Source organism: Melopsittacus undulatus, chromosome 2 (assembly GCF_012275295.1).
Source record: "Melopsittacus undulatus isolate bMelUnd1 chromosome 2, bMelUnd1.mat.Z, whole genome shotgun sequence".
NCBI lineage: Eukaryota > Metazoa > Chordata > Aves > Psittaciformes > Psittaculidae > Melopsittacus > Melopsittacus undulatus.
The window spans coordinates 105803361-105828216 of NC_047528.1; the positions used below are offsets into that span (position 1 = coordinate 105803361).

General features: G+C 37.5%; 1 protein-coding gene across 1 annotated transcript in view; it reads right to left on the minus strand.

Annotated features, from left to right (window-relative positions):
• Window positions 1-518: 518 nt before the first annotated feature.
• The window catches only part of CADM2 (cell adhesion molecule 2), a 607168-nt gene continuing 582830 nt past the window's right edge, over window positions 519-24856 (minus strand). The window contains exons 9-10 of the mRNA XM_005144493.3: window positions 3950-4075; window positions 519-1975 (exon numbers count right to left, since the gene is read on the minus strand). Coding sequence (XP_005144550.1) covers window positions 1857-1975; window positions 3950-4075 — 245 coding nt within the window. The 3' untranslated portion in view covers window positions 519-1856. The remainder of the gene's footprint in view (window positions 1976-3949; window positions 4076-24856) is intronic.

Consider the following 24856-nt stretch of genomic DNA (forward strand, 5'->3'; position numbering starts at 1 on the left):
ACTCCATTATGTCGTATTCCAAACTCTCCCTTACCCCCATAAAAATAAAATCCCAGGAGAAAGTCCTTTACAGCAGACCATCATGCTTTTAGGCTTCACAAGTACAGCAACCAGACAGAAACACTCTTTTGTCAAAGGTGCAAAACTTAGGAGCAAGACCAGCTCCTGCTAGATTAACTTGCATACTCCAGTGTAGAATCATTTCCAAGAGCTGTTATGGCCACCCTTTAGTTTCATTGGAAGAGGATATAAGCCGATGGGCTTACAGTGTTTTGTTGTCATATTTAAGAGCATGTGATTTTTCAGCTGTCAATTACACACACAAAAAAAAAAAAATCAGAAATAATCTAAACTGAGACTTTCACTGTGGAGCTAAAAGCATGGCAGGAATTCTCTATCATTCACGGTGACATAAGTTTGTACCTCACAAAATGCATAGACAGGAATTTAATATAAAGAATTAGTCCATTTACTGTATACACAAAACATATATCTTTTGTTTTAACACTTCTATTTTTTTCTTTTTTTTTCTTTTTTTTCTATTTTTTGGCAAACCAACATAGAGAAGCAGCTCTGGAACTGCCAAATTAAAAATCAAGAATTTTAGCAACTCAATAGTATTATTTTTAAGGATAGTAATCAAATGTGGTTGTAATTTAAAACCTGAGGCTGTGCACTGGTTGTTAGCTTAAAACTACCTTCCATATAACATTGTGCTTCCATTGTATAACAAAGAAAAAAATTAACAAGAACTAGAAAAGTTTGCTGCTGAACAGTGCTAGGACATACAGACAAAAAATACTAATACATGTTATCTACTCGGAATACTGATTTGAGTCATATCTAAAGGGATATAATGGACATTAGAAAATGCTTACTTGTGAATGACTTAGTTACTGCCCAAAAGTTTGAATATGTATCAAATAATGTTTAATTGAATTTATTATATGCACTATATACAGATAGTAAAATGCCTTGTGGTTGTGCCCCATGAACACTTCAAATTGAATAGGCAGGTGAGTTCATGTGAAGCAAATAAATTATAAAACCAGAAATTACTCAGAAAGTTCTCTAATCTTTGCAATCCCAAAAAGCAGTCAAAGGGCAGGACAAATTTGTTTCAAATTAAGCACTATTATCTAACTCTGCAGAATCTGTATAGCTATTCAGCATGTTTTTACCACTGAAACACGGCACTGTTGTCAAGGTATCATTTCAAACATAACAAAACAAAGCAAAGCAAAACAAAACAGAAAAAAACAGTGAACTGCTTTTTTTTTTTTTCCACCAAATCCAAGTATACAAGAAACTATACTAAAAAAAAATTCAGTTTGTGTTTCCTAGGGCATATGCTTCGAAACCAAGTTGCTTTTTGAATTATAGATAAACATGTATAAAACATTCTTTGTAAACCTCTAATCTTACACTTAACATTTTTATGTAAGTAAATTAGGTCCTTACCTAATAGTATTTATTATGAGTATTGTTCTATGACAGACTAGTAGGGACATGATAAAAGAAAACTGAAAAAGAAAGCTGCATGACATTTAAACATGTAGAAAACTTGGATTAAGATGATGATTAACATTGTTAAGGCTGTATATTCAAGCACTGTATGTTAAGAGAGCAGTGGATATGAATTTTAGGCAATAAGAAATGTCCTGCTTTACGCATGATACTGTAATTATAGAACGATGATGTCAACAGCTGATTGTTGGCATAAACTGGCTGCTTATAGCAGGTATGTGAGTTAATAAAGATAGCAGAAGATGGCAGAAATGAATTCTGAGAAATGATAGCCAGTTTCCTCCAGCAGTCAGCCTGATAAGTAAAACTTCAAGATTCTAGCTCTGCATCTAAATGAAATACTCTTTTTTCTCCTCTGCATTGACTTGGCTGCCTTCTGCATTGATAATGGCTGTGTCGGCATCAGGTGCATCTTCAGCTCCTTTTGCTTCATTTGTTAAATATGTTCCTATAGGAATCAGTACAACAGAAAAAAAAAAGAAAAAAAAAATTAGGGTTTTTTTAGGTTTACACTGCATTATAGGAAGTACATTTCTAACAATGCTCCAGTTGTTCCATAATCAGGCAAATATATTTACATGATTTTAGTGTACATCATACAGGTATACCCAACTTTTTCATTTGTCCAAGAAATATTTATAGCATTGATACTGATAGTACATACCCACAAATTCAAGTATATCCACAATAAATTAATGTAATTTTTTAATAAAGATCCAGGTAGTTTTATTAACTGAACCTGCTCGCACATACTATTACAGATATTTTTAATGCTTAGGATATGAACAAAAGATATGTGAATAAAAAGAATTGTGTACAATAGTCAACTTTCCCTTTATGAAAAGCATTATTTAAGTTGGCATAAGATGTATAACTTCATTCAGGAAAGTAAAACAAAAAAGGCACACTTCTATCGGCTCATTAAAAAACCTCATGTCTCCCTCACACAGTCCAATAAAATTAAAAACATGCTTATATCAGCTATCCATATGATTATGCTATCTAAAATGAGATTTAAAGAGTTAATACCAATACTGTGGAGCAAAAAGCACTGCAGGAATTCTCCATCATTCACGGTGACATAAGTTTGCACCTTAAGGAATCAACCAAGTTTTAACAATAGGTCTAAAAGCCATTTGGAGGTTAAATATCAATAAATTATAACTAGAACAAAACAGAAACGTAGAGAAGCTTATTCAGAAGTCAGTGTCATTTCATCCTGGTTAGCTCTAATCATAGAATCATAGAATAGTTAGGGTTGGAAAGGACCTTAAGATCATCTAGTTCCAACCTCCCTGCCATGGGCAGGGACACCTCACACTAAACCATATCACCCAAGGCTTCATCCAACCTGGCCTTGAATGCTGCATTCACAAATTCCCTGGGGAACCCAGTCACAACTCCAGTCCCCTGATCATCCTTGTGGCCTCCTCTGGACTTGTTCCAACAGTTCCATGTCCTTTTTATGTTGAGGACACCAGAACTGCACACAATACTCCAAGTGAGGTCTCCCGAGAGCAGAGTAGAGGGGCAGGATCACCTCCTTTGACCTGCTGGTCACGCTCCTTTTGATGCAGCCCAGAACACGGTTGGCTTTCTGCGCTACAAGTGCACACTGAACGTTTCTCATCAACCAACACCCCAAGTCCTTCTCCTCAGGGCTGCTCTGAATCTCTTCTCTGCCCAACCTGTAGCTGTGCCTGGAATTGCCCCAACGCAGGTGTAGGACTTTGCACTTGGCATGGTTAAACTTCATGAGGTTGGCATCAGCCCACCTCACAAGCATGTCAAGATCCCTCTGGATGGCATTCCTTCCCCCCAGCTTATCAACCAAACCACACAGCTTGGTGCCATGGGCTAACGGTGGGAGGGATAGAAAATGAAGAGAATAGAACTCTTAAGGTGAAATCTCTGAATACAGCAAAACTTAGCCCAGGAAAGAACCTCTTATTTCTGTGGGATTACTGGTAAAAGAGTCACTGGGCTGAAATATCACCACCAGCTTCTGATATTATCTTTTAAATACATACTTAAAGTATTAGCACAATTTATTAAAATGAAAAATCTTATTCATTCAATATATATACTCTGCTGAATTGACACATTACTTAAAACTATGAGATCATATAACTAAGTGTCTAGAGCTAAGGGCCAAAGCCTAGGTGCAATATAACCTTTTAGTCTCTCTAAACCACTGATATATGAGATGACCTTGGGTATGTAACCAGATGTCCTTTTCCTTAACCAGTCCACAGGAAAACTGGGTAGAATTCACAAGGACTTCACTTGTGACTGGACTGCGAACTGATCTTTCTCATCTAAATCATTTAGCAGATGGGGGAAGGAGAAAGGGAACAGCACTCCCAGGTGAAATCATGCCTTGCTTCCAAAAGTGACTGAACTTCCACTAAATCTGTCCTACCTTTATGTCTTGCCAGGTATCGACCAAGGAGAATTATAGAACATAGTGTTACAAAGACAACTACAGCCACTATTCCTCCTATAAGAGCATGGTCAGGTCCGGTCTGTCCAGCCAAAGCATTTGGATCTAGAAGGAGAAACAAAAAAGCAAAAGTTGTCCTACACAGTCAAAAATTGTCAGGAAAATTCACAATAGCAAATTTTATACTGATCATCCTGAAAATAGGGCATTTCCCTCTTTAATATTCAGCAAGGTTATTCCCACTTTTACTACCAGAATCTTATCAACAACATAGTGCTGCTTGTATTCCCAGATTGTTAAAGCCCTGAGGACATCATGGTTATGAAAAATATTACCTTATTCTTCTTTGGCAGAGGTTATTAAATGAGAAAGGTTTCTGGTTTTGTCCTCATCATTTTACAACTGAAAACCTGGCCACAGCTATTTATAGAAGGAAAAACAAGGAACTGAGAATTGGGGATCAGATAGCATCAGCAGAATAGTGTCTGCATAATACATAATTTATAGAATTGATTCTCAGTGGGGAACCCTTATATATTCTCTTCCTCTCATTCCTATCCTATTGCACCAGAAATGAAAAGGCAGATAAAGTGTAGCCGTGCCAAGTTCCTCTGCACATGGCTAAGTCTGCATGAATTTGGTCAGATAAAGGTATCAGGCAACCTAAAGATCATCATTCAGTCTCAAGAGTCAGTTTCTGAATTTACTAAGAATACTCGATTAACACCAACGTGACCAAACTGTAATAGATATAACAGTGTATTAGCAGGCTCATTGTACTAGCTCTGGGCACAGTGTAAGAAACACTGCCAGATCCTGTGCTGGTCATTTCCCTGTCCTGTTGCCTGGTGCTTCACAAAAGTTGCAAAGAGACGATCATGGGAAATGGCACTAAAGAGTAAGTAATTCTTTGGAGCTTCTGAAAAATGACCCATCAACCTGTGACTGTTGACTCACCTGCAATACACAGAAGAAGGTAAAAAATCAACCTAAGGATTATGCCAAGATTTCTATTTTAATGAAAATGCCTCTGCTACAAAGTAATAGTAATTCTCTGAAGATGCTATTAGCATGCACTGTATGTTGCAATCAGTCTCTCTGCTTCAAGGACATTTCCATTGTAGGAACTGTTTATAGTCTACAAATAGGTTGCAAACAACTTCTTTGCTTTGCAAAAGGGAAAGGCAGGAAAAATATTTACACAGAAAAGAGGGCAAGTCTGTAAAGACGATAGAAGGGTCTCTGTTAATGCCAAGGAGGTGTGATCCTATGATACCATAATTGCATTGTGCTGAGCAGCATTATTCTATGACAGTAAGATGTATAGATGTATCTACATGCACATAAAGTGTACATAAATATAACGTTATATAGATTAAATAAAAGAATCATGTTCATGCTGAAATTACACTTTCAGGTTTGCTGGAGCACAAATGGTATGGCCACTGTTACAGATACAGTTCTGCTCTTAACAGTCAGTGAATCCATCAGGCATGGCTTTGTCACTTGTTGCGGGCTTCCTAAGCTCTCAAATCTTTCTCTTATGGCTGCTAAGAGGGCTTTGTGGAAGCTGCCACAGCACTTCTGTGGACATGATGGCAAATGGTAGTTACTAGCCTCAAAAAAGCTAGAAATGCCTTACAAAGTCTTATAAAATCAGCTGTGCATGCACTCTCCTCTGCCTCCATGAACCTCCTGGTATAGTGCTAGTGTTGGTGGTACTACCCTGAAAACACAGAATCAGTCCAAGAGGACATTAGCTCTATTTTGGTTATTAAAAATGACCTCAAGTTCTGTGTGCCAGCAGCTTCACTGGGAAAAGTAAGACAGTTGAAGTCTTGTCTCCTCAAAGCAAGAGTCTTTCAGAAGCTCTGCTTTCTCAGAGGAGTAAGGAGGAGGTGATTGCTTGCTTGAGAAAATGGAAGGTGACAGCTTGCTGCAGGATTGTCAGCCTGCATGAACTGTATAGCAGATTCCTCCTTTTGTGGTGCCCATGTAGCAATGTTGCTGTAAACCTCCTACCCCCCTGCAGCAAAAGGTAGCACCCATTTGGGCACTGAGGAACATCCATGTCCCCAGGTGCTGCATGTGACCTGCAGGAGATGCTCTTCCCCAACACTGGGTCAGGAGCAGCATGAACACGTTTTCCCACTGAAAGCTAACTTCTGATAGTTTACTAGCAGTAAAATTAAAGAATGAAAGGAGATATTTAACGGGATAATATACTTCCTGATGAAGAGTATAATCCATAGAAGGGTTAGCACAACACTTTATCTAGGGATGTTTTTTGAAAAGCTGATTGCAGTGTACAGCCTTAGCTCAACACCGAGATTTACAACCTATTTCCTCAGTGAGCTTTAATAAACAGTATAGATAAAAATCCTCACAATACAGTGAGATGACTATGCCTCTGTCCTTTCATCCTCGGGTGATTTCCTATATATAGGTACTCCTCCTCTGACATATCTGATGTAACTACATGAAATGATCTAAAGCCAACATAAATATAAGGTTCCCACCTATCAGTGTGGATTGATGAGACTCTACTGCTGCTACTTTTAACTTCCAAGTTAATTTATGCATTCACTGGAAAGCAAAGGAAGTATCATGTTTCTGCCATATCTTCTAACACTGGCATCAAAGCCAGATTAGATTGATAAGTATCACTAGAAAAGTTTGTCCATAAAAATACTTGTACATTACAACATTCCCATTATATTACCAGTGAAAAAATTTGTTATGAAGGAAAAGAAGGAGAGTAAGGAGGAAATGGAAAGAAAGGAAATAAAGAAGGAACCTCAAAAGTGGCCAGTATTTCCTTGGGGAACAAGCATTCTTTCATCTCAAAATGAGAATCTGTACAACATAAACAATATTCTGAACTGGAAGTGCACCTCATAGAAATAGTCTCCTCATAGCAAAATGATGGTAGCATTAAATATAAATATGCTCCACATTATGCATACAGAGAAATGCACTATACTTTTGCCTTGCATGGAATGACCTAAGCCCCATGAGTGAATTATAGATCTGGGGCTATCATCTTATAAATAATTACTATATTAAAATGTGCCTGAATAGTATCTGAAAAATAGAAACAAAGGCATTAGGAAACCAGGCCATTTTGTATCTTAGGTATTTATACAGTGAACATGTATAATTGTCCAAATATTCCAGGCATTTCTATTAGCAACTCCCATTAAAGTTCCTGAAAATGCTAACTGTACATGGGCACTGACCACTGCAGAGTTTGCTTTCCAAAAAATAGAACAGTATTCAACTGTTTTTTGATAATCATTATAAGCTTCATGGGCTTTACCAGGTAAATCCTACCCTGCCTCACACAGAACTCCAGCAAATCTTAAGTATGCAACTGTGCAATAAATACTTATAATCTGTTTCCATTAGAAAAAGAACAAATTACGCTGTTCCTGTTTTAAATATAGCCTGCCTGTTACTGCGATGGCACGGTAGCTACAGTAGCCACAGCCTGAAACAGTGACATTCAAATTTTTTCATCAGATCTTCTTCAAATATCAGTTCTTTTTCTGTTTATTTAATCCTTTTATGAGACTATGTAAATCTCACAAACAAGGTAGTGACACAAAAGCTCATTCACTTTTATTTGTTTTTGCCCTAAATTTAGGAAGCCTCTTCAAAATACTCATTGCTGATGCTGAGGGTGTACCCATTTTCAACTTCTGGGATTTGGCTGTTATTCTTTGCTCACAAACCTACAGAAATAACACTCTTAAAATTACTTTCAGGAAAACAACTGTATCATTCATGGAGAAATGAAACAGACCCCATAAATTCTAGACCTATTAAACACATAGATAAGCGCTTTTTGTGACCTGCTGACACAAAGTTTCAGTGTAGAATATTTTTATATGCATTCACATGCAAGCTAGGCAGAGAAATTTTGGCAACAGTGTTTTTCATGTTTTTGCATAAAGTATATCTTAATTATTAATCTAATTTCAGTTTCTTCCTGCATAAATTTCCTTCTTATTTATGCATAGTTGACTTGACTGAGCAGGCTGCAGGAAAGGGTCAGATAACCCTTTCCTGCGCAAAGGGAGAACAAGTATGTTTGTGTATGCTGAAATGGCATATTTTGGGGAATACATGCTTAAGTAGCCCCCTTTACTGAAGACCTTTACTAACATGTATTTTTGGCTTAGATTCTGAGATTTCTATAAAATCATTAAATATGAGATGTACCCAGGTTTTAGGCATCCAAAATAATAATTTGTTTTGACTGTTTCTACTAAAAGAGAAATTAGAAATAAAGGTCCTAATTTGCTGTGGAGCTTAAACAAAATTCACAAAGTGAAGACATATTAAGCAGATGTATTATTCATAAATTACCATTCTTTAAGGCTGCAAAAAGAACAGGGATGTCCTATTTCTCAGACAAGTTACTGAAACCACCAGGCTAGTGTCACTTTAACTGATTTCATGAATAATCTATTGCTGAGGCAAAATAGAACCACTCCAGCAAGGGATCCTGGGGCATGGCTCCATATTACAATTTCTGTGGCAGAAAAATCTCTTCAAGTGACTCCTACCTCTTTCTCCATATTCAGTGATTTCTTATCATCCTCAGTACTACTTGCCTATACTCCACACTTCTGCAAAAGCAACTGTTTGAAGGGCCTGGATCAAAATCAGTAAAGTACATTTTAGGGTGGGAGAACCCCAAAAGAACAATATTTAAATTAATTGCTCTGTTATATTTGAAGGGTTGTTGAATTGTTGCAGATAAGGGCAGTGTGAAAATGAGTGGTGGGAGTTGATGAACACTGTGGAGAAAGTCTAGAAAGGAACCACAAGTCATGAGACATCTAAGCCTGCACTATTTAAAGTGCCTTAGCCAGAGGAGAGCAAACTGCAGACACTATGGGAAACAAGTAGTCTTGGGTTTTGAGAAGTTTACCAGTGAATGTAAGTTAAACTAGAAACATTGTCCATTGAAATTTCTCTGCATTTCAGCTTAATTTCCTAAGGAGGCATAGCTTGTGTGATCATGCTCTGTCACCCAGTCTGAACTACTTTGGAAGCAGAAATCCATTACAACAAATCTTAAAAGACAGTAAAGATCTCAATATTACTGTTTTCCTACAACTAACCTGAGACAACAGGTTGCTGCAGGAGCTCAGCCCTTATTAGGTATCAGACAACCTAAAGGAAGGAAGCCTTTAGAAAAGCCTGAATAGAGAGAAAAGCATCAGTCAAAATCTATGCCCAAGAATTAATTTCTTATTGGAGGTTTCTTTCCAGTGCAAGTACTTTGGTGTCCAATATGGCACAGATCCTGTTTGAAGCTTTTCACCTGGTTAGGTGGTATTTATAACATATAAGACCTTCCCACCTGATCTTTTTTCCTTCTCTCCATACCCACTCTTCTTGCTTCTTTCTTCTTGTCTAATAACGGGTCAGCTTACACTGCAGTATTTGTATGATTCACTTAAAAAGGCAGTCAAACATGAGGCACAATCTCATTGGAAACCAGAGATTTCTTCCTGCAGCTTGTGGAACAAATTTGGTTTTAAAAATGTATTTAGACTAACATAATTGCCAGATATAGCCATAGGGTCCATAGAGTTTTTAACCGTTCCACAATTACAAGTTTTTGGAAAAAAAAGGAAAAAAACAATAAAAAAAATCCCCAAGCCAACCCAAAGCAAACAAGATCCTCCCTCCCCTCCCCCACCTCAATGACTTGAAAAACATCAGTAGGAAAAAAAGACTAAATGAGGAATTTACTCACAATATGGATAGGAGGTAGGACTAAAGCCCTGATAGCTGACAGAGTATTTGCTTTAGGAAAAGTGGCAGTAATGCTGTCTGTGATAAATGCCAGTAAGTAGAATTTACCCATTTCAGCATCTTAATTTGGGCACCCCAGAGTTCAATTTCCCTTGCCTGGCCTAGAGTGTTGAAACAGGTACTTTTAATCTCCTTTTGTAATATGCTGCTAACCACTAAAATACATGTACATGAAACTTGTGGAAGTATTGTTAAGGGGCAAAAGAAAGTTTTGTAACCTTAATTTAAATTGCAAAAAGCAGCTGCCCAAAGGGGCTGGTTGTGAAATTTGTTGAAAATGTGCATCGTTATTAACCAATTCTGAACTTAAAATGTGACAAGCTTCTTTTTCCTTCAGTGCCTGAAGCAAAGAAGAACAAAACAGTGTACTATTGTATAGCATACATAAACTGCTATTTTAATAGTAGAACATCATCAGCCACAGAAAAGACAGGCAGGAAAAAAGTTTACTTGTATATCTTCAAAGGAATGAATACATTTTCTTCCAATGTTACTACAGTAGCACATTTTGCTCATTTTGCCTCTAAGTTTTTTTTTCTCAGTGCTGAATTATATATACATTCCTATTAAGAAGAACCCACATCCCAGAAGGATTAAAGTCCCACACTAATGTTTCACAGCCGAACCTTCAGCTCTTTTTGAACACTTTGAGTTGTTCTCATGAATCTGAGACTTCTTACAGCAGAGAGAAAAACCCAAATGTCTTCTGATGTGTGTTTGTAAGCAGGTGGCTGTTGTCAAAGGTAAATAAAAGCATTATCCATTCCTATTTATTTTGCAGATGTATTTTTGCCATGCTAATAAGAGACCTCTATGCCTACAATGTTAGGACAAAAGATTTAACAACATTTTTAAGGGTCCTTAGAGCCTCATTCCAGATTTTGTGCTCTGTGCCATTGACACAGGCAGTTGTTAGTTATGTTTCTGGGTTTTGGTTTGATTGGGTTTTGGTTTTTTTCTTAATGCTGCTTTAAAAGCTCTGATTTCCTGAAGGGAACAGTTCCCCTAATTAGAGCACATAAAAGACTTTTCTTATTGACAGCCTTATATTTTTTGTCCATCAATAAACTCATTAATTGCTTCAGACTTTGTCTTAGGAAAAAAGAACTAAAACCTCTAAGTTTTGGCCTTCATCTACTCTATAGAAGATAATTAAGTCAATTCAGTGTTTGAAAAAATATTTGCAGCCTGTCCAGCTCTAACTTCTGGCTACAGGAGGCTGTAGGGAAAGAGACAACTGGCACAGATGAATCTCCCTGTTAAGTTTCTTTCCCTGAATGAGTCAGCTGTGGGCTGCAGCAACAGGCAGGTGATGCCTTAACTCTGCTCCCAGCCTTTTAATTTCCATCTTCTTGTAAAGTTCCAGAATGCTCAGTGCCTCCACTGCAGAAAACAAAAGAAATCAGACTGAGGTCAGTAAACATCAGCCTGTTAGATAGTTAAAAAAGAGAAAAAGAACCCATCCTTATGCAGAAAATCAAGATGCATTGCTTTCTATTTTGTGAGAAAAAAAACATAATAAGTGCCATCTTTTTTCTGATGAATTTCCATCAACAAATATAGGAGAATCCCTGCTCTTCTTGGTTTTGTTAATCAAAACAAGGACAGGCAGCAGCTGGAGTAGGTGTGTGTGTGCTCACAACTCCTCTTCCTGTCATCAGAAGTTAATTATCTATAAAAATAATGAACCGTTCTCTAATTAACACAGAGACTGGAGATGTCAATATACTCTCCTGCTCCTTTCCTTGTAGTACCTTATAGTTATGGCTTTTGGTCACTTCCTACAGGCTTCGGTTTGCTAGAGAGAACATGAACATGACTGTGTGGGAAGGGAGTGTGGAGCAGGTGCTGAGCAGAGTTTTCTGAGCGTAGGCATCTACTGCTGTCACAGGGGTTGGGGCCACGCACCCAGAGGGTCTCTGGAAGTCTTATCTTTCACATAGCATGAGAAAGCAATGTATTATCACCACAACTTCACACCATGAACTATGGTGAGATCATTAAGAGAGTAATTGCTCAAAGCATTTAAGGAGCTGTTTTGCTAACCTTAGGAAGTCCCAATAGCTTAAGTCTACTAGAAATTAGTATAAATGTTTCCACCGTGATTTTTTTGCCACTTTGGTTTTATGCTATCTTTTATACAATCTCTCTCACAGATTGCCTCTCAGAGCTGATCAGTATCACTGCTCATATAATAAATAGTTCCTCAAATAAACAGTGTAAGAAAGACATGCTTTCAGCTGAGAAATGGCATGAAACAAATGAAGAGGTTCTGTGAAGTGTAGAGATAAAGCTGTTCCTGATGGCATAAGCTAGATAGGAGAAGGTTTTCTCACCAGTAAAGTAGAGCCACAGACATAAAGTTAGCCAAGAACATGTGTGGTTCTATAGGGATAAGAAGGAGCAACAACAGATTGACTGTTACTGCAGTTGCACAAGATACGCTGTACTGAATATGTTCATGAGAGTTTTAAAACCAAGAAGGGCAGTTTTAATTTAATTGAAGATCAGCTCTAATTAAAACTTACTCTGTGGTGGAAGAAAACCTATTGTTCAAATATATTCTTTATGCTTGTCATACTAATTTTTTCTTACCAAATCAGATTAGAATAATTATAAACCTATAATGACATCAAAACACCCCAGTAAACCAGCCACTTACAGCCAGAATCTGACACCTCATTCATGCTGAATAGCAATTTAATCTGTCATGGGACTTCTCAGTATGAGTAATTGGAACAGAATTTCCTCTTTGGCAGCTAATAGCATATTTTGTCTGTCAATATATTTCTAGAAGATTAGCCAGGCATACTTGTGGTTAGGGTAACCCATCCAAAAGCGGCTGTTGACTGACCCAGCTTATCTCAGAGATGGGAGAGACATTAGCAGAGATAGTCTGCTGTAATGCACAGAGTAACAGAAGAGTAAATTATTGATAGGAAGGTGAGGACCCCTGTTAATATGTGAGGCTTTTTTACAGCTGTTTTAATTAGGGTGTAAAATCTCATATAAATTCTTTGGGACAGTGGCAATTAGCGAAGTTTCTGTCCAAGCAATAAAACTACTTTCAATTTGTCTGAATTTTTGCCTGTGGTTTAATTGAATGCTATCCATTCTTTATGCCAACCCTGTACTAATGGAAACGACAATATTTTCCCCATTTAATAATGACATGCTTGATGGAATTCAATATCTTAACCAAATTCTCCTCTGGGAATATTAAGATTGTTGTTTTCAGATGCCTTGAAGTTAAATACCATCCTGCTATTAGCAGGAGACGGTTTATTCTTAATGCCATTGATTGGTAATGGATTTGCTAAGAGTAAGGTTGATCTTTGCTTTCCTAAAGGCTTTTTGTATTCATAGGAAAATAAAGCTACACAGCTTTTGGTTTATGGACCTTTTTTTTTTTTTTAACTCAGCAGCATGCATTCATTTCCAGCAGCACTCATGATCTCTGTTGTCAGCACCGCTAGCTGCAACACATCCAGATTCTACCAAGGGGGTCACATCCACACCAGTTTGCAACTGACAGATCCATTTCCCACCTTCTCTTGAGATAGCAATGATGACTGAAAAAATCAGAGGTCCACTGTAATTACTATGTATATTTCAGATTAAATAAATGTGATAAAAGCCTCCATCTGGCTGTTGATCAAACGTGCAGAAGCAGGCTGATTTTCAGTGACATATTACAATATGTCTCTTGTAACAGTCCCTAATGCCATCCTGTAAATTACTTACATTTGGGATTACTCGACTACGGCAGACAGAAATATTACTCACTGCTTAAGTGCTGCCTACTGGGAGTATAGGAGACGTGGTCTAATCTTGAAGTTGTTAAGCAAGGCATTAAGAAATAATGGCTCCATGTTTATTTTACTAAATGCCGATTGTGCTCACGCTATTTGAAGATGGTAAACCCAATTTAATAGCATCCTGAGCCTGTTCTTGATGCTGGAAAGCTGTAAAAAGTCTAACACTGGGGAAATAAGTGTAAGTGGTGTGCAGGAGCAGTTCTTAAGAATAACTTGAAAAATTAGAAAAGTCCTACAACATATGTCAATAGTTCCAAATTATAGTCTATCTGCTGAAAAAACCATAGGCTTCTCTCTGAGGAGAAATTCAGTTTCAGGGCCTTTCATTAAAGAAACCCCCAAACCAGCTACTCAAAAAAGAAACAACAGAAATTTCAATGGAAAACCAGGAAAAGATGCTGTCATTTCTCCATTCACTTTATACCTCTCCTTCCAGAACAGATTTAATCCACAACTGAAAATACCAGTGCTTACTTTTTAAGAAATACTACCATATCAAATTTTACTTCTTATTGAGCATTCATTCTGGCTAGAACATATACCAGGACACTGTGTAAATGAAGGTGCTGCCCTGAAAGGAGAGCTTTGGCTCTTTAAATTCTGTTTGTAAAGCCCAGCAGAAAGCCCTTCTTGCTCTACAGTTCTTAAAAAGGACAGTATCTTTGTACTAAAGCACTTAAAATTGGTTTCTTTCTAGCCATTGGTCTGGAAAATGTTTTTGGAAGTGCTCATGAGCTTAAAAAACATTTCATGGCATTTTTTTCTGTAGAAATATTCTGCTCAACTCCTATTTCATCACTCCAACAAGTGACTTTTCCTTTCTTGCCCTATTCAGTTCTTATTCTGTTTTAACTGCATGAGATTCTCCATGTAATCCCTTCACCCTAAATTGTCTCATTAGCCTACATCACTCGGCATCCACTCTTAAATGAAGTGGCTCATTAAATGACATTTTCTCTTAAAAGGCCTCTAAAACCTTAGTCCTCTCTTTAGGAAAGCATGAACACTAAATGTGAAAGCAGAAAACAGCGTTCCAAACAAAGCTGGAATTAATATGACTGTTCCAAATGCCACTGCTAGGCAAGTTTTCTTTATGTCTTTTCTTCTTCCCTTCCTTCCTTCCTAATAAGCCTGTTCCCTTTACATTAGAGCCACCTAAGAGGCACTATGTTACTCTCTGAAGTACTCTGCAGGCTTAAACTGATTAAAAATAAAGATGCACTGCAAGAAGTTGATTCTGGTCACCACAACATTCTGTTCAATCCAGAGGCTTGTGCTAGTCAGCAAAATTTTAGTTACGACTATCTCACTATCACCTATAACAATATCATTCTCAAAATGAAGCTAGCAGGCATTACATCCAGCTGAAAAACAGAGATTCTTTGTGAAAGCATATGGAGCCAAATGTGGGTATTTCAGGTTTTCTGGTGTTGCAGACCTTAATTCAGGAAAACAAGTAAGTAAGTAACAAATGGGATTTAAAACAAGATAAAGTGCTTTTGTTGAGTTGGAACTGGAGTGTTAGACTCCTGCTTCAGTTTACAAGACTGAAGTGTAGAGGCTCAGATAAACTAAAGAAGGAGCTAGGATTCCTTTAGTTGTGAGAAGCACTGGTTTTAGCTTTCCTTGCCCTCTGGAAAACTTGAACAAGCTGCTCCTCCTCCTGTGAAGGTGAGATTCATGAATTCAAGAGTCCATTGTGACAGCTTCTCTCTGACACCAGCATGTCTGGATCTGGCACCAGAAGCAGCGGTGAGCCTGCAGCGCTGGGCAGTGCATAATCAGAAAGTCCCCCTTGCTGGTACCAGCCTCTCATCAAAGCGCTGCTCTTGTCACCTGGGCCAAGGAGGCAGCATGTGTCCTGTTCCTGCAAAATCTATTTCAGTACTTCAGGTAGAAAGGGCTTTTTTCACACCTTGCAGTCCAGCTACATCACAAAAATGTATGCTTGCTCTGCCTAGCAATGAATTATTCTGATCACAGCAAGATGTAAGGCCTACAGGCTGGTAAGGTGTCCCTCCAGAACTCCATGCTGGTTACACCCCCTGACAGGAAGGTTAGTTTTTCCAGGGATAAGCATGGAAAATCAGGCTTAAATTCTTGCCATGCAACAGGGTATGTGCTTTGGTAAAGTGTTTTCTTTATCTGTGCCTCAATTCTTCTAAAATAAATAGAGATGTATGAACAGTGAATGATCTTGACTCACGGAATGACTCATGGAACAATGAATGATTTTGAGATACCATGGCAGTTGGGTTAAGGCAGGTATTTCACTTGTACTCACAAACAATGTTCCACATAACAGTATTTAAAAACATTTGAAATAGACTTTTTCAGGTTTAGTTTTTACTAAGCTCTTGTTGGATATATTTTTTGTTCTTTGGATAAAAGGAAATTCACCATCTACTATTATGGTTTTGCATAATGAAGAAATTAATAGCTGGATGTTTTTCTTCCCAAGAGATGAAACTGAACATGCTAGCCTTACAAAGCTACATTACTAGAAGTAATTTACACCAGGTAACTGAAGAAGATAAAAATAAACAGAAATAGGAGAATCTACTTCCAGATTATGGAAACAAACAGAAAAATATTAGAGATGTTGTTAAACATTGTTAAACAGGTCAACACAGATCCTTGAGTTCATAAATAACCTTGAATTTAACATGAAAAGTTGTTCACTGAAAATATATGTCAGTTGATACAAAAAAGTAGCAGAGAATTACTATTTTAAAAATGACCAGCTATAATCTCTTGGCTTCAGTCTTCATTTTCATCTCAGTAATGTCTACTTTTCCATAAATGCTAATAACTTACGGATTACATCTAAACTTAGAGAATTATGATTAAAACTTCTTTCTATTTAGTGACACTAACTTCCTAAAATCTCAGAGGAGCATTTAGAGGTTAGGTCCTTTATCTGTATCAAATGCAACAATACAGTTTGGAACTTCAAGAACACATGAAACAAACAAACCTCCATGTAGCTGTCAAGGTTTCAGTGAACAGTATTACAAGGTTAATCCTACCATTTTCATGATAGCTGAGCAACAAAAGCAATCACAACAATAACGAGAAAAGACCCATAAAATGTTACTGGTTTAAAATAATGTGTGTACAGGTACAGTGGTTTCTCTTAAAAACTTTTGTAACTGTTCAAGTACATGAACATGTTAGATACTTCAATTGACATTTGTACCTTTTCTGCCAGTGTATAAATGGTTAAACCTCCACAGTACTATAAGCTAGTATCGTTTCAAAAGTTTCCATAGCTCTGCAAATATAAGCCATAATATGATATATTTCATGTATGCTATAAAAGAGAGTAGCAAATTCATTACCCTGCGGAGGTCAGCTAGTTAAGGCTGCCTGCACACACAGACTGTAAGAGTCAACAAGGTGACTGGGGGCTGGAGCACAGAATGTATGTGAAGATGCTGAGAGAATGACTTTCTTTTTCAGTCTTAACAGAAAGCTAAGGGAGGAATCATTATTGCCATCTTTAGCTACTTCATGACAGGGAGAACAGATGATTGAGCCAGACTCATATTAAAGGTGAGTAGAGATGAGAGTCGTTGGACACAAGCTGGAACATTGGCAATTCAAACTAGATATTAAGAAATTCTTTTTCACCACAAGGAGGGTCAAACACGGGATCAGGTTATCCAGAGATATGCTATGGGTTCTTCATCCCTGGACATAGGTAAAACTCACCTGAAGGAAGCCCTGAGCAACCTGACGCATGGTGGCACTGCTTTAAACTGAGCTTGGACCAGATGATCTCCAGAAGTAACTTACAACTTATATTATTCTACAATTCTAAGCAATGGGTCATAAGCCACTGAAACAAAGAATACATAGAAAAAAAAAAGAGGTTTCCCAGACTTCTGCATCTTAAAATTAACAGAGTCAATAATGAACAAGCATCCAGCAGATAGATGCCAAGATCCTACTATTGTTTTAAGATGTACTGCTCTTTCTGTGTTGTCCTACATTGCTGTCAGCACTGTTATATCCATACTGTCAAAAATTCAACAGGCTCTCCAATTACTTCTCTCCTGCCTTCTAGTAATGGACACACTTGAATCAGGGAGGAGGAGCTCACATAAAACCTTAGAAATTATATCACAGATGGCAGCTGTATGTTGGCAGAGAAAATCTCTATGTGGTACAAAGAGCCTTGTCTTCCTTTAATACATTTTTTTTCCTTGAAATACTTTTTTTCCTGTATCTCAAAAACAGGGTCACAGCAGCCATTCTGAAAAAAATAATTCCATACTAGATTACTTCAGATAATGTTTTACAAAGCATTATACATAATAGGTATGTCAAAGATCAGCAAATTGTTCCAATGGAGTTTCTATCAAATTATGTTTACAGTTATTGAGAGGTTAGATTTGCAAAGAAATGAGCTGGCATTTCAGCATTCTTTGGCAATTAGAGTATTTTCAGTCTGAGGATTTCAGTTTTCTAGCCATCCTGACAAAACCAGTGTAATTCTGTTTTTCTCAGGTATAGCTATTTTTATTTATAGCAAGGTCAACTCATTTGAAATCGCTTGCATCTCTTTACTCACTAGAGAAGTTGCCATGCAAGTAAAAATTTGGATGGGAGTGTTTCTCTGTAATAGCAGGGAGTAAGAACCAGCAACCACAGAAATTGCTTCTCTGCTGTTAGACTTGATATTCAATGCACAAAACATTTCATAGATAAAAATAACTCTCCAGCTTATCTCCATGTAATAACAGTGAGAATGCATCTTTCAAAGTACACTGTAGGCCCCAAACACGGCAGGGGCTCTGACAGGACTACCACATGGAAACCCTCATCTAACAATCTGACAAGTAAATATATGGTCCAAACATTCTCCACAAAGCTGGGGAGATAAAATCCTGCCACTACCGAGTTCTGTGGGAAAACAGTTTGGAGTGTATCAGCCATCTCTCTTTTCCTCCTGCTCCCTCCAATCCCTTCCTCTTTGGTAATGTGACTTCCAAGAGGAGGAAAATTTCTCAGCAAATCTGCTAATGCTATAGTATCCCACCTGTGTTGAGGAGTGTGTGTCCACACAATTTATCTGGATCTCCCACCTTCTACAAAATTAGCACCATTCTTTGTTGGTTTTTCATGAAAGGTTCTCCTACAGCTTCATTAAAACTGTAGTTTAAAACAACTTCCCCAGTGGTACAAGCATCTGCATAAATCCTGTTGTTGTCTTGCTAATGTGTTGCTGTTACTTCCTGCTATTGCTTTGAATATGAAGAAGTTTTCCTTATCTCAAAAGTCGATTCCATAAGACCTCTTGCAATTTTTTTCTGTTCAGTGTTACTGTATAGTCAGGATGAAAACCAAATGCACATTTAAATACCTTTAATACATCTTAGGTCAAATTGGAGCAACAAAGTCATGAAGTGTGTTCACAAAAGTGTAGCTTAAGCCATTTATAGGCCAGTGAGACAAATGTGTTTCAAATGAACACATCCTTGGACAACTAATATGTTGTACTGTGCAATGTGCATGCCTAGAGGCAGGACTGTTTTGCCTGAGCTGATCATCTATGTACCTGCCTGCCCAATGAAGTTGTTTTAAACTCACAAGGTAGGTATCACTAGCCTAAGTTGCCTGAGGGCCCAATTCATTTGTTTTATCACAAGAATGTTAAATACACACTTGAAAAAACTGAAATAAAATCAAATTGTACTAGCCACAGACCATTTTATTCAAGATGCAACATAAAGAGAAGCAGAATCATTATGTCTCAAGAGGGTTGTGGAGATTAACAGGGAATATTAAAATAAATACAATTCTGCCATGCATGAGAGAGGGTGAACCCCCTTGCAAATCATAAGGACATCAACACAGCAAAATTACATGCCATGAGAATGACCACCTTCAGACACAAGTCTGTTTCTTCACAGTGAGACAGAAACGAAATCCAGTCCACATTAGCTGACAGTCATGTTAACTGAGAGGGAGGGGTTTGTGACCTTAGTTTAAGAAAAGGCCACTTATGTATGAAACTGGCTTGGAGCATAGGTAGAGTGAGCACATGAGTTATTGTACCCAAAGAACTGCCTGAAATGCCAAATTCACCACTGACCTCCTGTTCTATAACTGACTGCCTAATATAATGCACTGAGTATCAGATTGCCTCTTCTCTGGTCTTGTTCTCTGTTGACTAGGTGTCCCTAGAAAGGCAAATTCCTCCTGGGCAAATAACACCAGCTGCACTGGCACGGTTCTTGTCTCATCTCCCTTTCATTCATGAGCAAGTGTGTGCCACCAGCAATGGTATGATTTGGCCTTGGCATGAGCAGTATGTTCCAGAACTCCTAACAATATATAAACTACTTTCAGCTGGGTAGTTCCTCAACAACACTTCATCTATAAATGAACTGGAATGCTGTACTTGAATACATCATATACGACAGACATGGCATCACTAACAGATGTTCTTTTACTTTTTGTAATGATTAGTTTGATTCCCAGCTGTATGCTCAACAGAATAGAGACAGTCAAAATCTCTCTATGCATCTTGCACCTCTTCAGAGGTATGCACTTCTGACACAGCATTTAATTGGAACATAATGTTTTTAAGCTCATTTACAGTTAGTAAATAAGGCATATTATTCATTTAAGTTCACGACTACTGAGTTTAAACAATTCAATTTTAGCATCTTATGACAGGAATTTATAGTTAAGTGGCTAATTAGCTATACTATATTGTTAACATATTTATGAGAACACAGAAGAAAATAGTGTATGCAAAAACTTCTTGGAAAGTTTTTTTCTAAGCACTGCTTTTTTTACAGATTTTATTTTCTAGTTATTTAAAGAAAATCTGTGGCAGCTAAGAAGCACAGCTAAATATCATGATGTTTAGTGTTTCTTAAATTTGTTCTTTGAAACATCTGCTTTTCAAGCTTTATCTACCTGTCTGGTGATAGTCAGACAACTTACTGGCAAGATTTGTTTGCCAGAAGAGATGCCTGTCATTTTACAGAACAGATGGAGAGAATGAAGTTGACTTGCCTTTTCCTGAAATACGGTGGAAACAAAACTTGGCCAAGCAAAACAAATGCTTTGGCTTTCTATTGCTTACATGAAGAACTATACTAGCTGGCCCTTTAAATAAATACTCTCATGACTGAGCCCCTCAGAGGTTAAGCCTCAGCAGAGGCTTAACACTGAACAGTTTAACATTGTGTATGCAAGGAAGTATGTGCAGCCTGGCGGGAAAGATCAGCCCTTGCACTGGTACCTCTCCAGTGGCCAAGCCCATGCAGTAGAATGTCAGGAAGGATAATATTTATCATTTCAAATTGGCTATTCTGGCATAATGCTTTTTTATGGACTGGTGATTTTTATTTTTATTTTTATTTGAGATAAGACAAGCTTCACAATCAGCTACTACAGCAAATATGTTTGAAATGCTGACATGTGAAGGAAAATCTCAAACAGACCCCATTTGTTTAGTCCATTCACTCAGAGAAATGAGGGATGTACTAGAGAAAGTCTCTGCTTTTAATTCCCAGTTCTCAGAATCTGACTTCAAATTATACCACTTCTTCATATGCCCAACAGCAGTACAGATAGGATTACTCGAGGAGTAGAATACCATACATGTGAAAACTTCAGAGTATTACTCTTTAAAGAAGCAACAATGTGAATGGGATCCATGACATATCGAAAGCACCAGGTGAGGGGGTTGCTTAAAGAGAACAAAATAAATGTGAAACACTCTGATACAGCACTTTGAAATGTCTCACATGTGTGTTTTGAGGAAACATAAAAAATGGTGGCTGTGATTGCTTTTCATAGCTGACAACACCATTTTGATATCAGATACTCTTTTTTGAAGTAGAACCTGCGTGAAACAAGCAGCTGTGCATCAAAACCAAAATATTCCTCCAAAGAACTACAAGAAAGGCCTAAGACATAAAAGGACTGATAATTATAGCAGCAAAAACATAATGAGCTCTGAGTGTAATTGATGGTGAGTTGAACTGCTCTTTCAAATCAAAAAAATCAAACTTCATTTTCAACATGTTTAGGGAGAATTATTCTAGTGCTAACATTTTAATAGTGTTTTTACACCTAAACTGTACAGGAACTTTTTATTCCCAGAACACCCTGAAAACTACACGATTCACTTCAATAGGCTATGCCTTGTGAAACATTTTAAACAAATCTGAAAATCAGTTATAATGAAAGAGATGTTAGACTGGTTGTGATTTTGGAGAAAGCAAAGCCATGCTTTTCTTTACAGCGTTTTGTGCTTATTAACAACTTTGATACAAGAACACAAACAAAATAATTTAAGAGATTTTAAAGAAAGAGACTGAAAAAACTGAGAAAAGAATTTGCCTTATGAACATAAACTTTTTTCCTTCAATTTTTCCCATTTCATTCACTTTTATTCATAAACCATGTTGAATCATGGCCATGCTTTCTGATTTTTGGTACTTCCTAATAATGCTCTAAAATTCAGCAGAAAGAGTTTCTGTGCTTGTGGATGAAACCAACCAGAACCAAGAATAAGTACTGGACACATTTGTTCTCTCTATGCAGCAGGCACAGGCAAAGGAAAAGCAGCTTTTTCAGAGATTCCTTAAAAGAATAATGACATAAAATTAGAGCAATCTTCTCTTATAGTTGTTAGTAGTGGGAGCAGGAGTACCAGCTTTATTTTAAATATATAGCTCTCTCTATCCTTCAGGGAAATTAGCATTAGTGTTCTAAAACTGTCTTGTTCTTGCTTCCTCCAAATGCTGTCTCTTTGCACACCAGCCCATTAGTGCACAGAACTGCTGGGTCCCTCCCCTTACTTTAAGAGCTGCTTCCTCCAAGCTCCAAGTATGGAACCAACTCTAGACTTTGCCCTGATCATCAGTCATAATGGTTAAACCAGCAATGGCACGACTAAGCTCGTGAGCTCTGCTTCATTTTATGTGTGTTCCTAAGCATCTAATTCTACCAAAAAAGGGATGCATAGACATGAAATGACATCCTCTTTGAGAAGAATAAGGATGAAACTCAGCCTCTATTAAGTGAGCAGAAAATTTCAACTAGCAAAACCAGAATTCAAGATAGAATACTAGCAAATGCTTTATTCATTTTTGTATGATTAGTAAAAACCAGATGGGCAAACAATAGATGCTTTCGGATGTTTTCCACATTTTTCCTTCCCCAATTAGATGGTTGTTTTGCTGTTGCTAAATTCCATTTTTTATTGCAAAGAATACAATTTTCTGTCCATTGAAGCAAAACTGAAGAAGTGAAAAAATGATGGGGCAACTAGGCAGGTAAAATCCTTGTAAATCCCACTCTAGAGTGTTTAATATTCTGAATTCCTACTTCAGGAAGATGAAAACCCTGCTGACATAGCCTGAGTTGCACTGATGTCTGAGCAGGAAGAGTTTACTATAGATTTGGAAGCTTGAGTTGTTAAAAAAAAAAAAAAAGAAAGAAAGAGTGAGAAATTAAGATTCCCCTGTTATGCTGGGGTTTTCTACAACACAAGCCTCAGTGATAAACAGAAATATAAACAAACAGAAATTAGAAACATTAGAAGTGGTCACAAACTGCTGAAGGTCTCAATTTAATTAGTATTCAAATACTAGCAAACCATCTAAGCTCATTTTGATTCATTATGAAACATTACTGGAGAAACTGAAAAATAACATAATTCCTAATGATTAAGACTGCCATTATGTATATTTGCATAGGCATCAGATTCTTTTCAAGTTCCTGGGATTAAGCCAGGATTCCAGTTTTTGCCTGAAGCAGGCAAAAGAGACTCTGCTGAAATGAAATTTTAACATCCCTATTGCAAACAAAAGTATGCCTTGAGTGTGCACTCTGTTCAACTGTCTGAATATAAACACTGGGACAGTCTTCTCTGCATCATCTAGTGGAGCACAAGTGATGTTACATGTTTGCTATATATTCTTTAACATACCTCAAGCATCTTATGTATTAGTTCAGTTGTAACACTGTATTAAATATTTCTTTCCTTAGCAAAAGAAGACATAATTAAGACATGGCTTAATGGATGGACCAGGAGCAAACTCTGTACCTTCACTCACCCACCCTAACTCCCCCAAACAGTCCAAACCTGAATATTCCTTTATGTATTCATGTAATACACACACTGTTTCATACATGGAATTATTAGGTTAGACTTATAGGGCTTGACCACTGTAAGCTGTTGCAATCTGATAGCCTTCACTGATGTGTAGGAGCAAGGAGCATGCTCAGGGTATGTAAAGTCAGATCATTTGGATGAAAACATCTAAACAGATCATTAACTTCTACCCATTGACGCCTTTCTAGTAGTTTCCAGCAATCCTTCTCTCCCTCATGAACTGGTGTGTACTGGCAGAGAGTAAAATCCAGAAGCCTTTAAAATTCCAGGGCTAAAACTCACTGTTTTTTATTTGTGATTGGATGTGAATTAACTTTCTCCTGCCTATGCATCAGATGGAGTAGGAGGATTGATCAGGATACGCATCCTCTCAGCAGCTAGAGTTTCACATCCAGCATTTCAGTAAAAGTCGAAATTGAAAATGGCATTCTAATAAAGGACAGAAGAACTGCAGCAGCTTCATTGCTGGCCTGCAGTGCGCATACAGCCCGGGACCTAGAAAGCAGCATGCCTCTCCTTGCTATCTGTGGGAAGAACCAGAATACATCTTCAGCTAGCTGGGTATCAATTTCTAGTACATACTCTTTCAAGACAATAAGCTCTAAGAGCTCTGTTGATGTACCTCATTTCTGCACAGCATCATCTTTGCTGTGTGATCTTCCTAGGAGTGCTCCTAAACATGAAGATCTGCTTGAATTTGATGCATACCACCAGAAGAAAAAAGACAAACAAAAAGCCTCTAATTACATAGCGCTTTTCCCCAAAGGAATGAAAAAAAAAAATCCAACCCCTAAACCACCATATTAGTAGTGTTAATTCACTATATAAGATCCCTATTTTTATGGCTTCAATTAATGGATTTTGCAACTTCTGAATATAGAAATATGTGAGGATTTTTGGTGGGAAAGACAATGCATATGTAGAAATTATTCACAATTTACTTTGTGCTCATATAATTCCGCCCTCACTGGCACTACACTCAAATTTAGATAGTTGTAATGATCACTAACGTATTTTGATTTGTAAGAACTGTACTAAACATTTTATCTATGTTTGCTCTGGTAAATGTGGATAGCAGCATATTTACAT